The 14,081-nt window shown below is 32.8% G+C and overlaps 1 protein-coding gene across 1 annotated transcript in view; it reads left to right on the top strand.

Annotated features, from left to right (window-relative positions):
- The window catches only part of LOC128985332 (V-type proton ATPase catalytic subunit A), a 31,151-nt gene extending 26,147 nt beyond the window's left edge, over positions 1-5,004 (top strand). Inside the window, exons 9-12 of the mRNA XM_054404748.1 lie at positions 563-811; positions 2,131-2,337; positions 2,715-2,904; positions 3,973-5,004. Coding sequence (XP_054260723.1) covers positions 563-811; positions 2,131-2,337; positions 2,715-2,904; positions 3,973-4,065 — 739 coding nt within the window. The 3' untranslated portion in view covers positions 4,066-5,004. The remainder of the gene's footprint in view (positions 1-562; positions 812-2,130; positions 2,338-2,714; positions 2,905-3,972) is intronic.
- Positions 5,005-14,081: the final 9,077 nt, after the last annotated feature.

The following is a 14,081-nucleotide window of genomic DNA, read 5'->3' as shown; positions in this document are numbered from 1 at the left end:
TTTGTATAGCCCTGTATATTTAAATATACAGTACTAAATTTTGGCAGCACAATGTAAAAAATAATAATTATTGTTTTAGTTATTCCAATCGGTTGATGAGTATACGGAAGCGTTATATTTTGATAATGAAGTATACATCTCGTCTACATGAACCATCTGTTGCAAATTTTTTCCCAAAATGAACATGATTGAAATAGTCACTCAAATAGTGTGCTTCAGTCTAAAATTCTATTCTCTCCCTTAATTTTAGTTACTGAGATAGTTAATAAGACCAAAAAGAGAGAAAAAAAAGACATGATGAGATAAAATATGCCAGCCAAACTAATAGGGCTATTTGTTGTAAGCATACAAAATATTGTCCTATCCAAATATGTGCTGTACCAAGTAATAATAATAATAATAATAAATCAGTTTGACTTGGTTAATTTATTCGACAGAAATCAGTAATTTACATCAGCACACCTTGTTGGTGTCTAAATTCAACATGACCATTTTGATGGAATTAGCGACAACTATAACCCGAGGATGTAATGTCGCTAGTACTAACCATGCCATTGTACAGTGGCTACCCTGCTTACTTGGGTGCTCGACTGGCCTCCTTCTACGAGAGAGCTGGCAGAGTCAAGTGTCTGGGTAACCCGGACCGTGAAGGTTCCGTCAGTATCGTAGGAGCCGTGTCTCCGCCTGGTGGTGACTTCTCAGACCCTGTCACCTCCGCCACTCTGGGTATCGTCCAGGTCTTCTGGGGTCTCGACAAGAAACTGGCTCAGAGAAAACACTTTCCCTCCATTAACTGGCTCATTTCTTACAGGTATATAAGTTGTATCAGTTTTATATTGTTAGAATATCTTAATCGCAGCAAACTATCAGACAAAGCAATCAGAGTAGCCCATGCCACAATTAATACTGTTGTTAACATCATCATACTAAACAGCTGACTTGTTTCAGCTTGTTACGTTAAATAAAAACATTCCTTATAGCCGCTTTAAGATTTTATGTTGGATCGGTTAAATGTAAAATCTGTTTCATCTATAGTTATAATAAATTTGTGCTTAGTTGCAATGCAAATCAATTAACATTGCATTTAAAAATGAACCGTAGTAATTTAAATCTCCTTTTGTTTGATCCATAAAAAATATTCAACCATTTTTGATTAAGGGTACAATGAAATTTAACAAACTTCCAGTCTCTGATTGAATAAAAATGTTCAGGTAGGTATTGGGAAAACCTTGATAAGCAATTATGCTTGGTTTGGATATCAGTGATTGTTTGCTCACCTCTCTAGATAGCACAGTACAATTTACAGTTTCCAACCATTCACGATGCCTGATAGCAAGCATTACTTTTTACAGTTGTGCGTATTATTCATTTTTTCCTGTTTTATATGCATGGGCATAAATTATTTTGTGCAATTGGCCTACATGTGGAGTAAACTACTGCCTGATTAGGACCAGAGGTTTTTTTTATTCTTTTCAATTAGATTTAATACAACTCCAGTCAGTTTTCCGTAAGTCTATGATTTTATAAATATTAAGTTTATCCTGTGTATTAAAATTATTAAGTGTATTGTTTAACAATTTTTGTAGTCCACTCCAACTGTAAAACGTCAAAAACTATTATGTAAAGAATATCTGAAATTTAAACTCATTGCCAAAACATAAGAAATAATAATTAACAACTGTTGATCTGAACAGTTCATGTGGTAATTTGTACCTGGATGTGTTATGATGATCGTGTAATCAGCAGCAAGTTTATGTGAAGTTTAGCCTAGGGTTTCGTCAAAGATTACACAATAAAACGTAACGACACAAGACTAGGTACAAAAAAAAAATGACAGATAGCACAATCGCCCTGTTTTTACAAATAGTCTGTCGCGTCACTCACAGTTTAGAGTCAGACTGCTGCCAACACAGTCAACATTAGTATTGGTAGCCTACGTCTGCAACTAACTACAACTAAAAGGGAGATGTTCCTGAATGTCAGTTTGATACTTTCTAAGAAATCCTAGATGTTTGGTAAACCTGGACCTCTTGTCTTGGTTTTGCTGAACAAAAAAGAGCCTCAAACAACTTACAGTTATTTAGATTGTATATTTTGATTTGTTTCACAAATTTAATGGAACTTTTTCAGTAAATACATGAGGGCCCTGGATGACTTTTATGACAAGAGCTTTCCTGAATTTGTGCCCCTGCGAACAAAAGTAAAGGAAATCTTGCAGGAGGAAGAAGACCTTTCAGAAATTGTACAACTTGTGGGTAAAGCCTCTCTGGCCGAGTCTGACAAAATAACTTTGGAAGTAGCACGTCTCCTCAAGGAAGATTTCCTCCAACAAAACAGGTAATTTCAACATTTCAGTAATCATTATGAATATTAAATCTACATTGTCTTACACATGTGTTGAAAACCATTTTAATTTTTGAACTGTCGTACATTTTTAAACAATTTTGTACTCTTATGTACTAATGATTATTAAACATCTGTGGAAACTTAGAACAGAAAATGGTTTTCTAAAAGAAAATGACATTCACTATATATATACCAGCCAACAACTTAAACAAATAGGCTGTTAGTTAACATGTTCTAACTCTTTCAGTCAAGTTCAAATGACGTCAAAATAGTTATCTGACAAAAGTAATAGCTAGAAAATTTGGGTTTGATCGATCTTACAGTGTTGGTTTCTCGGTGCAACCAGCTGAAAGTTTTCCATTTTTCAGCTACTCGCCCTATGATCGGTTCTGCCCCTTCTACAAGACAGTCGGCATGCTTCGCAACATGATCGCCTTCTTCGACATGTCGAGACATGCAGTCGAGTCAACCGCTCAAAGTGAAAACAAGATCACTTGGGCTGTGATCAAGGACAGCATGGGCAGCATCCTGTACCAATTGTCATCCATGAAGTTCAAGGTTAGTCTCTTGTTCTGGTCCGGTTATCAAACATATCTTTTAATTCTACTTATTTAACTCCAATTTATTCTGAAGTGAGTTGATCATTTACTTTAAAACCAGCGCTACACTTGAAAAGCCATGAATTGTTTGATTAAGAAGTAATTTGGATTTTTAAGTATATGTAGTTTATTTGTAACAATGGTTACGCATTCAAATAAACTATACTTATAAACCCAACTGTCTTATAGAAGTCATGACTTCAACATACCAACTGGCTGGGTAGCTGAGTCTTTATAGTGCTCGCCTGAAAATCAGAGGGTTGCTGGATCCATTTTGACAAAAGTCAGTAGCTTTTTGATGATTTGCTCATATTTGGATTAAACAAATAAAATACGCACCTAGGTGACGCTCCCATCTCAATTTGATAATAATATAGTTATTGTTGATATTTGATTCAATAGAATAGGCTACCGTATGTTAAAAAGCAACTGCAAAGCTTTGGAAATACTAGATAACGTAAATCAATGGTTTTTCTTAACCTATAAAAAAATTGTACACCAAGACAAAACAAAATTTTAAAATAAAAGAGTATGATATTTTTTCATTGCAACTTTAAGCTGTGTATGATAAGGTTCAACAACATCTTTTTGATAAATTATATTGATATTTGCAAAAATGAAGCAATCAATTTTGTGCAAACATACTTAGTTTTCATGCAAGTGAATCTTGTGTTCTTCTTAAAGATACTTTTGTCCAAGAAAATTATTTTGTACATAATTTGACTTAAATATATAAATGTTCTTAACATCCTCAGAAAAAATACTGTAAACTAGACAACATTAATTTTTTTTTTTACTTCAAAAACATGGCTAGTACAGAAAATTTTATTGTTATGCAATTTTGTTATACCTTAGAAAAAAAGAATTATTAATACACACCTTATTTCTAATTGCCCCATACTGGAGAAATCTTTGAAAATATATCTGTATCTAATGTTTCTAGTAGTATTGTATGTTAAAGTACTTGGTAAAATGTGATTGCGGATTAGCTTGAATGATCAATGACTGTATATTGGCAAATGTTTAGGACCCAGTGAAGGACGGAGAGGCCAAGATTAAGGCAGACTTTGAACAGCTGTATGAGGACATCCAGCAAGCCTTCAGGAACCTAGAGGACTAAGTCCAACCACCTCCAACAAGGAGTAGAGGCCGTTGAGGGAGTAGAGGCCCACAAGATATAGCATTCCACTGTCGTCATCTGATCAAGCTGTCCGACCGATATTATTGTTTAAAAGGTTTATTTTAGTTTTACGCATTTAAAATAATATACTCTGTATAAATTTTACAAGCTTTTTCTCCTTTTACAGTATTATTTGAGGTTTCTCGAAGCGTAATAAAGTTTGTAGTTTGGGCTGTTAGTATATGCTTCTTATTTTTAATTTACATTTTGTCTCGTTTTATTTGCTTTTATCGTTTTATGTACATTTTTCTTCTCGGGTTGCTTTGTATTAACGCACATAATGTATGTTTCACTGACGGTACATTCCCCTCTCTGTATGTGTGCGTCCCTTTCCTACTCGATTCAAGCAATAAGGTTCTATCCGATCGGTCTGGGTTATTGTAGCTTGCCTAGGTACTTATGATATTTTGTTGAAGCTGTATCGGTTTTATTGTTGTTGCGCCATATATTGTAAGATAATATCGATGTTTTTAATCGTATATTGTGGTTTCGGTAACGACAAATGTATATGTTTTAAATTCTGTACAGCTTTTAAAGTGTTCAAAATACAATAATTAGAAATCATTAGATGACTTTAATATATTTATGTGTAAAAACTGTCGTAGCATGCGTGTTTGTGTAAACCCGGGGATTGTTTGAGGTTTTGCGATCCGGGATTGTTGGGGGTCGACTCAAACACTAAAAGATTATATTTATTTTCAAAAACTATTTTAAAATTGTTAAGTTTGTTTATAATTACATGATTATATTATGATGTATAAAACATTCCTCACTAGAAATGTTTATCAAGCTGTTATCTTATGTTAGTTCTACTGCAGTGTTTATGTAGTTAAGAAACCCATGTAAATGAACATTAGGAAATAAAAAAGTAGCAGAATAGTGTCTAGTTCATTGCCAATATACTACAACCAACACTTATCATTACAATATTCTGTATTTTCTTGACACATTCATCGACATGTACTGAGTACTGAGTAAGCCTCATTTACCTCATTTACTTTTTTAAATAAATAGTAAATTCTTACCTTAGCAATCCTTATTATGGTTGTCCGATATTAATTTCGAACCCGTAGGTTCATCTTCAGTCGGAAGTTTAGGTAGACCAAATGTTTATTCTAAAATGTTTATACTAAATTTAGTACTAAAGTACTAAATTTTGACAGTTCTGCCGGCAGCGTGTTCCTTGAATGAAGTGAGGTTATCCCACTGTTTTATAAAACCATGGTTTTTATCCCTAAACTCCGAATATTATTTATGTCAATTGTAATGTGTGTCGTGTTCGTGTTAAATGTCGACATTTCTACGAAACTCATCGGGTGGATTTTAGAATAAACATTTGGTCTACCTAAACTTCCGACTGAAGATGAACCTACGGGTTCGAAATTAATATCGGACAACCATAATAAGGATTGCTAAGGTAAGAATTTACTATTTATTTGATTATATAAGCAATCCAGAGGCTGAAATGATAGATACTTTTTAACATGCACATTCAGCCTCTTGGCAGTAACTTTTTCCATACAAACACCTAACATTGCCAAAAGGTAAAATTAATCATTTGATGAGCTTTTGACAACAAAGCATCAATGTTAACATGGTGTTTAGTATTATTAAAAAAAAAATGTTTAAAGTAAACTAACGATATTCTAATGGATAGGGAGGTTGTGAAAGGTAATTATAAGGTCCAAGCTTTCCCTATAAGAGTAGCCTTTAATGAAGCTCTCTGATGAATCACTTCTAATGAGGTCATTAGAGTAAGAGACATGTTTAAATTGGATTATGATGTTGAAATATGAACTATTAGTAAAGAACTAGGTGAAACCCGTCGAAATCGACGGTTACTTTCAAGGCATACGCTAATTCATCTAACTGCAATAAATTGAGTGAAATTATACATATTTTGAGCAGTTAGCAGTGTTTTAAGAGTAATAAGTGTAAAAACAATAATGATATTAATTGCGTTAGTTTTTAAAATATGGTTGATCATTCAATTAATAAAATATTTCCGGAAGTTGAAATAATTTCCGTTTCTATTGCATTTACTCTATTATCTGACACAGAAAGAATTACTTTCTAAAAAACACAAATTATACTCTAAATCATTAGGTTGGAATAACTCTGCAAATCTGATATTGCAGTACTTTATCTGATTACAATAACATAATCATACTATACCACATAATAGCACATAATCCTACTAAATACCCTCATTGGATATTGGACTATAATTAATTAATCCTGTGATAAAGGAGAACAATTGACCGTTGGATAGAGGAGCTCCAATGTCATTGAGTGTGTTAATCTCCACATTTTAACACCTAAATTGTAATGTTTACTTAACTGTGCATGTATTTATTTTTAAATATTTTAAAGTTGTATTGTTAGAGTGCATTATTATTGTGGCGAATAGTGGTAAAAGGGTATAGTGACAGTGTAATGATAAATAGCGTTCGTACTACGGACCAAAATGGTTTTGCAGCTCGAGATAGTTTTTAAGTTCGAGACAAAGTTGAGACAGCTAACTGACATTCCCCATGTCAAGGAATTCCAGCTTTAATAGTAACCCCACAACAAATTTCTCAAAACTGCGCTAGAGGGTTATTCGTTGGCACAGAAGTACGATGTGAACTGACACGACGTGATGAAGGAAAAATCAAACTTACACTGTAACGGTTATTCCTCCCTTTGAAGTTAGAACGTGTCTTCCCAACAAACATATATATTTTTTTTCAAATAAAATCGTAGATTAATCTGCATTACACTGATGAAATCGCGGAAGTGTTTAACTACAAAAGATCCACCAACCTAATTTTATAGGAAAAACCTAATTTTCAAATTAGTTTTAGGTAGGAATATCCTTTTTTGGTCCCCTGAACCCAATCAAGTGGTTAAATTTTTTAAAGTATTATTGTGTGAATGTAAGGATGTGTACAGAGCTACAAACTACTCATGTGATATAATTTGATTAGATTTTGTAAGCACTGACACTGTATGTGCCAATCTACGGTATCTCCAGGGATTTTTAAAAATTTTTATTTTTAATGTGAATTTTCCTATAATACCTGTAAAATAATGAAACATTAGATTTTCACAAGAACAGCTCAGACTTTAAAAGTACGTATTTCATAGCTCTTTTAACTCTAAAGAAGATGGTACAACCCCAATTGCTATAAAAATGAGGGTTCCCAAAAGAAACTTTTGTGATTTTCCCCATAAAATACCATAGTTCCACCGTTTACCCAAAATAAGGGTTGTTGACAAGCCAATGAGAGAAAGTACGGTATGTATCAGATTGCTGACCGTTTTATTTTGTTTTGTGACGATTCTTTTTAACCTCATAGAAGAAGAGGATGTGTCCTTACTACTTTTGGTCTTGGTACGAAGCTTTTTGAAACATTGGTTGAAAAAAGAGAATGAAAAATAACAAGTTTCTTAATTGTTTAATCATGATCACTGCTTTAAAAGATAATTGCAGATAACTAAAAGATCAATTGCTTGAATTAATTACTTTATCTTACAAAGTGTATTAATAAGAAATGATAAGTATTTAATACAGTACATAAGTACAATAAAAAAAAGCAATTTACACACACCAGAAAATAGAAAATAAATTAATAAGTCTATGTTAAAAATTAAAATAAAAAACTGAAGGAGGCCACTTTTTTATCTGCATCTAGAACGCTTTAAAATACTTGCTAGTTATGCGTGTAAGAATATAGACTAGATGGTGGAAAAAAGTCCCGGAACAGTTCAATAGCTCAAAATTTTATCGAGATAGAACTACAAGAATTGGTATGAAGTTAGTGGACATTAAAATAATTTGACAGGACAATTTGGGGCATTGTAATCTACTAGTTAACGTCCTATAAATTGATGTGCTTACCAACTTAGGCTGACATTTAAGATATTCTTATGACTTGTTATCCACCCGAGGTAGCGTATCACTGAATAATGTGTAAAAGTTATTTTAATACCCAGTAACTTTGTACCAAGTTTTTTGATCTGTATTTATTTATATTTTTAAATAGTTAACTGTATCGGGACTTTTTTCCACTCTGTAAAAACTTATATGTATTCTATCATATTTTAAAATGCAATTTTTTAAAGTTGGAGAAAGGAGAAATGATTATTATTTAATACAGTAAATAAGTTCAATAAAAAAAAACTAAGCAATTTACACACACCAGAAAATAGAAAATAAATTAATAAGTCTATGTTAAAAATGAAAATAAAAACTGGAGGCCACTTTTTTATCTGCATCTAGAACGCTTTAAAATACTTGCTAGTTATGAGTTATGGTACAAGTGAAGTTGGAGAACTGCCCGGGGAAATGTCACGCATGGTAATGCTTACTGAAGCTTAACTCAATTTTGCTCAATTCTGCTAACACTTTATTACATTTACATATTGCATTGAACTGTACATGGAAAAAACCACATATACATATAAATTTAGTTTCTAATTTATGTAGCAATCGGTAAATAACGGCTTCTTAAGAAGACCTAGGTGTTTGAATTTGGTCCAAAAAGTTATGTTTATGAGGACACCTTTGAGTTATATATAATTTTTACATACTGCGTAGTAACAATTTGTATTTCTTTATAAAACATTAGCTTAATTTACCCTTGCAACGGGAAGAGAATAATGTGGGTTTTCAGACATGCTGTACTGAATAGTCACACCCATAAGTCATTTTAAAAACAAAACTTTAATTTTACCAATTGGTTAAAATTATTTCCTTATAATTTTCAGGTAAGGGGTTAAAATTTGCTAGTTAACTTAGTGTATAAGAGGTGCTGATACGTGTTCAAAATATTGTAACTATGATTTTATAAGATGGACATTCAAATAAATAAAAATAACGTACCTTACAAACAACTTTGAAAACCAGTGAGGTGGAGTTCTGGTAGACTTTAAAATAAAAATAGGCTTGTGCCCATCTGTAAATGGGGTATATTGCCTCTATTCCTGTCCATCTTCTTCCCATCGCTCCCAACTCTGCCAATCGCTCCCGACTCTGTGGATCGCTCCCAACTCTGCCGATTGTTCCCGACTCTACGGATCGCTCCCAACTCTGCCAATCGTTCCCGACTCTACAGATCGCTTCCAACTCTGCCGATCACTCTTACCCCTACCGGTCTCTGGTAATCACGATTGACTCTTGAGTTTTATGTTCGAGGGTCAAATTTAGGAAAAACCCAATCCTTAACCTATTAAACCCCATCCCCATAGTCCGATCATACTGGTTTGCGAACAACGTATGTATGGATTTGAACCTAAACAGTATTTTTTCTCTGGTGACTTAAAAACGAACACGTAAAGCTGTCCCAGATGTAGGTCTTACCATGAAACCTAAAGAAAAAGTTGTGGACAATTGAGGGAATTCGCTAAAAGGGCTACAAACATGTGTATTTATTGTATAGCAATTTATTGATGGCAATAGTAATCTTTAGTAATTAATAAGTATAGTAATAAACTATATATTGTAATTTTACCTACCATTGAAACTATGGGTTTACTATGTCAAGTTGATATTGAGTTGATATATTGGTACATAGAGGACTATAATTAATTCCAAACCGAAATATTTAATGTAAGGGTATATAATTCTGTCCTCGTGTACGTGATTTGATTTGAGCTTGTTGTAGAAGTTGTGCCACACTGAGAGTCTTCAATAACTTAAGTTTACAAGGAGCCCACATACAGAACCAATTAGAGGACCTAAATACATTATCATTTTGCTTTCAGACCCCTCCAATTAGACATGCATCAACAAGATCTTTTGACCTTATTGAAACGTTCTCCTTAATTGATTTTCATTTGTGAATACATCAAAACATTTAAAATGTGTTGACGAATCCTTTCAGTTAGTTAGCGCGAGAAGCTGTTCATTTTACATAATTGAAAAAAAGTTATACAGTAGTTTGCCCTAACCACACAAGTATGATTACTTCTGTTTATTTTACAATATGCTAAAATACAAACACATATTTTATTTTCACAATATAGTCTAAAAGGTAAGGCGAGAAATTCCCAATATCACAATAGGTAATTGATAAAGAGATACATATTAGATGGAGCCCTGAGTACATATGGCGTATACAGGCTGGCTGAAATAGTATATTTCGTACCTAGGGCCGAAAATCAGGTTTTGCCAGCCCTATTATTATAATACCCCCGCCGCAGCAAACCTGCAGACTAAGCGAATTTCCATATGTCTGATTGGATTTACACTAAAATGTCTACTTAAAAATTTAACATTTATTTCCTATTTAAATAGAATTATTTTAACAGGTACTTAGGTTTGCTGCATCAGGGAGGGTAAAACTTTTTTTTGTAAAATGTTAATAGTTAGTAAGAAATAAAAACATTTTCCAAATTTGATCAAAATATGTTCATAAACAAGTAAACTACAACAGTTTACTCATTCTCCATAAGAATAACATGGGAATTTAAAATTTACATTTTTTTGGAATTTTCTCCGTAACCATTAGGCGCATAGTAACACTTCAATATACTAAATTATTTGTTTTTTTAAGCTCTACAAAATGGTTTGAAAAGATTTTGCAAAATTTTATTTTTTTTGGGTCAAAAATGGGAAAAACCTATTTTTACCCCATAAAACCCCCCGTAAACCCCCGTTCCCATAGTCCGATCATGCTGGTTCGCGAACTCGTTCGAGTTTATCCCGCCTTACACCTTCAAACCAAATTTTATCAAAATCGGACAAAAATTACTCAAGTTATCGTGCGGATGGACACATATATATATATATATATATATATCTCTATATATAGATATATAAAAATTTGAACGAATGGTGTTTTTGGCCTCTGGGGACATCAAAATGAAAAAGTAAATCGGTCCCGGGCCTAGGTCTTACCATGAGACCTACGGTAATAGCTACTTCCCTATAGGGAAATTCGCTAAAAACCTGCTCGGTCCCCAAATGAAGACACCAGCTGGCATGGCCAGGAAAACATAACTTTCAGCCATCAATTAACCTATGTATGTAAAACAGCTAAAAAACATCATAGTGTGGTGAAAAGTAACTTGCACACCCCCTTAACTTTTTAACCTTTACAGATATTTGAAATCGGTTTGTGGTAACCTTCTTTTAAATGAGGGCTACAATAATTTTGGTTAATTTAGAAAAATTTGCCCTTAGGGGTATTGGGGGGTAGGGGGCATCTCAACATTTTAAAACGGCAAGTATAGTCGAGTTTGGTATCATTTTACAGGTATTGACAAAACTAAACAATTGACATAAAGTAAACCAAAATCGAACCACTAACAACAAAATGGCGCCCTACAACGTATCAAATCCAAATAATCATGGCTGAAAATAAGCTTTCACCACCTTTAACTTTTTTGAGATATTTGAAATCGGTTTGTGGCAACCTTTTTAGATATAAGGGCGTACAATAATAATGTCAAATTTTGAAAATTTTGCCCTTATGGGTAGTGGGTGTGGGGGTAGCTCAAAATATTCAAATATGAAGTATGGTCGAGTTTGCTATCATTTTACAGGTCTTGACAAAACTAAACAATTAACATGAAAAAATAGAAATCGGACAACCAATAACAAAATGGCAGTTAAAATTACTTTTAATAACCATGGTCTTAATCATTTTTAGCTGCCATTTTGTTGTTAACTGAACGATTTATATTTTATTTATGTTAATTGTTTAGTTTTGTGAAAAAAACCAAACTCTGTAAAATGAAACCAAACTCGACTGTACTTGCCGTTTGAAAATTTTAAGCTACTACCTACCCCCGCTACCCTTAAGCGCAAAAGTTTTAAAATTAATTATCATTATTGTAGGCCCTCATATATAAGAATGTTGCCGCAAACCGATTTCAAATATCTCATATGGTTGAAAAGTTAAGCGGGGTGAAAGTTACTTTTCAGCCACCCTGTATATCTCATTCAAAGGTGGCAAAATCATGTCACAATAATTTTGTATTATTAAGTACAGTAGTTGTTTACTAAGATCAATTTAACCAGGTTTAAAAGAAACATTGATACGTCAGCATCATTAAACTGATTACACATTCTTATTTTTTTCAATACATACTCTTCATCCCACTTTTATTGTAATGAATATTTTGGGTTAACAAAGAAATACCAATAATTAGTTTTTACGTTATATGGTTATTTTAAATTGACATCTTCATTCATACGAATATCCACTTTGAATTACATGAATATTTTAAGTAGGACTACCTATACATAGTAAAATATTGGATATTTAAAATTTAAGTGCAAAGTGTCATCCACAAAATACATTATCAAACATATATTATCTGTTAAATTGTACAGTACAATTCCTTTTTGCTATTCAAAAAAGACAATTAGATTTTCGTGTGAAAACAGTATCTCCGATAGAAAGATCAGAATTTAATTACCTAGTCTAGAATATATTCAAATTTTGAACATGTCGAGTTCTAAACCTTGCACGTTGAAGCTTCGCTTCATGTATTTGTTCCAATCCTATCACATGACGCGTTTTAAGATTGGAGAGTTCAGTTAATATTTGCTCAAGCTGAACCTAAGTGTGCTCAATCTATGTTGAAGTGGTTTGGCTCTAATACTTTTTTTTCTCTAATACTGTACACGTGTAATCTATAACCTGCTTTATTTGCTAAAAATATTAATTGACTTTTACATCAATTCTACTGTATAATTACGTACTCGTTTCCTTAATGGGATAAATTATCATAATCCTTGAAAGTAACGGTAAATTTCAATGTGTTTCACCTATTTTTGATAAATAGAAAAAAATATACTTAATATACTTAATAACAAATAACTCAAAAACCGTTGGATTTAGAGAAAGATGGTAAATACAAAAAATGTGTATTTTAGATGACCTACAATTTGTATATTTAGCTTTTTCCTGTATCTCTAATAATAAAGTCACTATAGCGAAAAATACAGAAATATGCCGCCATTTTCCAATATGGCGGCCGTAGCACATCTTCAATTTTAGGGGACTTTTAGTATGTTCAAAAGGAAGGTACACCCAACATCTGTACCAAATTCCTCGGTTGTGCTAATTTTTTTTTAGGTTTATGGAATTTTTCTCTTATTTTTACTGCACTATATACATTATGGTTTGTTATCGTTTTGTCAACTGTTTAAATTTTCAACAACCAAAACTGTACAACCAAAGTAAATTTAATTTAAATTGAATTGAAGGATTGACTGAAAAATGATACGGTATGACTTTTGTAATGTTCCTAACTGTAATAAAGAACTAGCCAATGCCTGTTTTAATTAAAAAAAGTAACGTTTAAACACGAGTAAAAGAGGGTCTTTACATATTCTCGACCATTTAAAGTGCTCGATAAATATCACACTTAAAACACATAGTCTCAAATATGTAATACCTCACATTCTACTCTTGCTATGAAATATACTATTTCCGAGTGTGTGGCAAATAAGATTTTATGTACTAAATATTGAATACTTAAACAGGTCTCCTTTCAATAGTGTAGGGTGCAGTTAAATAGCCTTTTGTTTAACCATTTGTATAATTTATTTAGCTCCATAAATGTGTACTTCCTAGAAACCTTAAAATAAAATACATCATATTCAGGGACCACAGGATAATGGTCCACCACAGAGAAAGAACTGATCTTAACATTGTTAAATTGACTTCAGATTCTGCCAAAGCACCACTGTCGATAATTATGTTCATTGGTGGCCTATAAACACCTAGAAACACTGTTTCATTATAAATATTTCAATCGCGACAGAAGGTTTTATTTTGCGAAAACAAAATAAAACTTGATCTCAAATTTGAAATATTCTAGACTCTTGGCCCTAGGTCTCCCTATATCATTGTGGAAGCAAGTAAAGTCTTCCACTATGAACTTCAGTGTTCTTCGCATTCACATCACTTTGGTCTACTTATCTTCCAACAACCAATCTTCATATCTTCCCAACGCCA

The sequence above is a fragment of the Macrosteles quadrilineatus genome, unplaced genomic scaffold (genome assembly GCF_028750875.1).
Source record: "Macrosteles quadrilineatus isolate MER2022 unplaced genomic scaffold, UCM_ALF_1.0 Scaffold_2__2_contigs__length_208266976, whole genome shotgun sequence".
NCBI lineage: Eukaryota > Metazoa > Arthropoda > Insecta > Hemiptera > Cicadellidae > Macrosteles > Macrosteles quadrilineatus.
The sequence above is the reverse complement of the archived record's forward strand: the minus strand, read 5'-3'. Positions and strand labels throughout refer to the sequence as shown.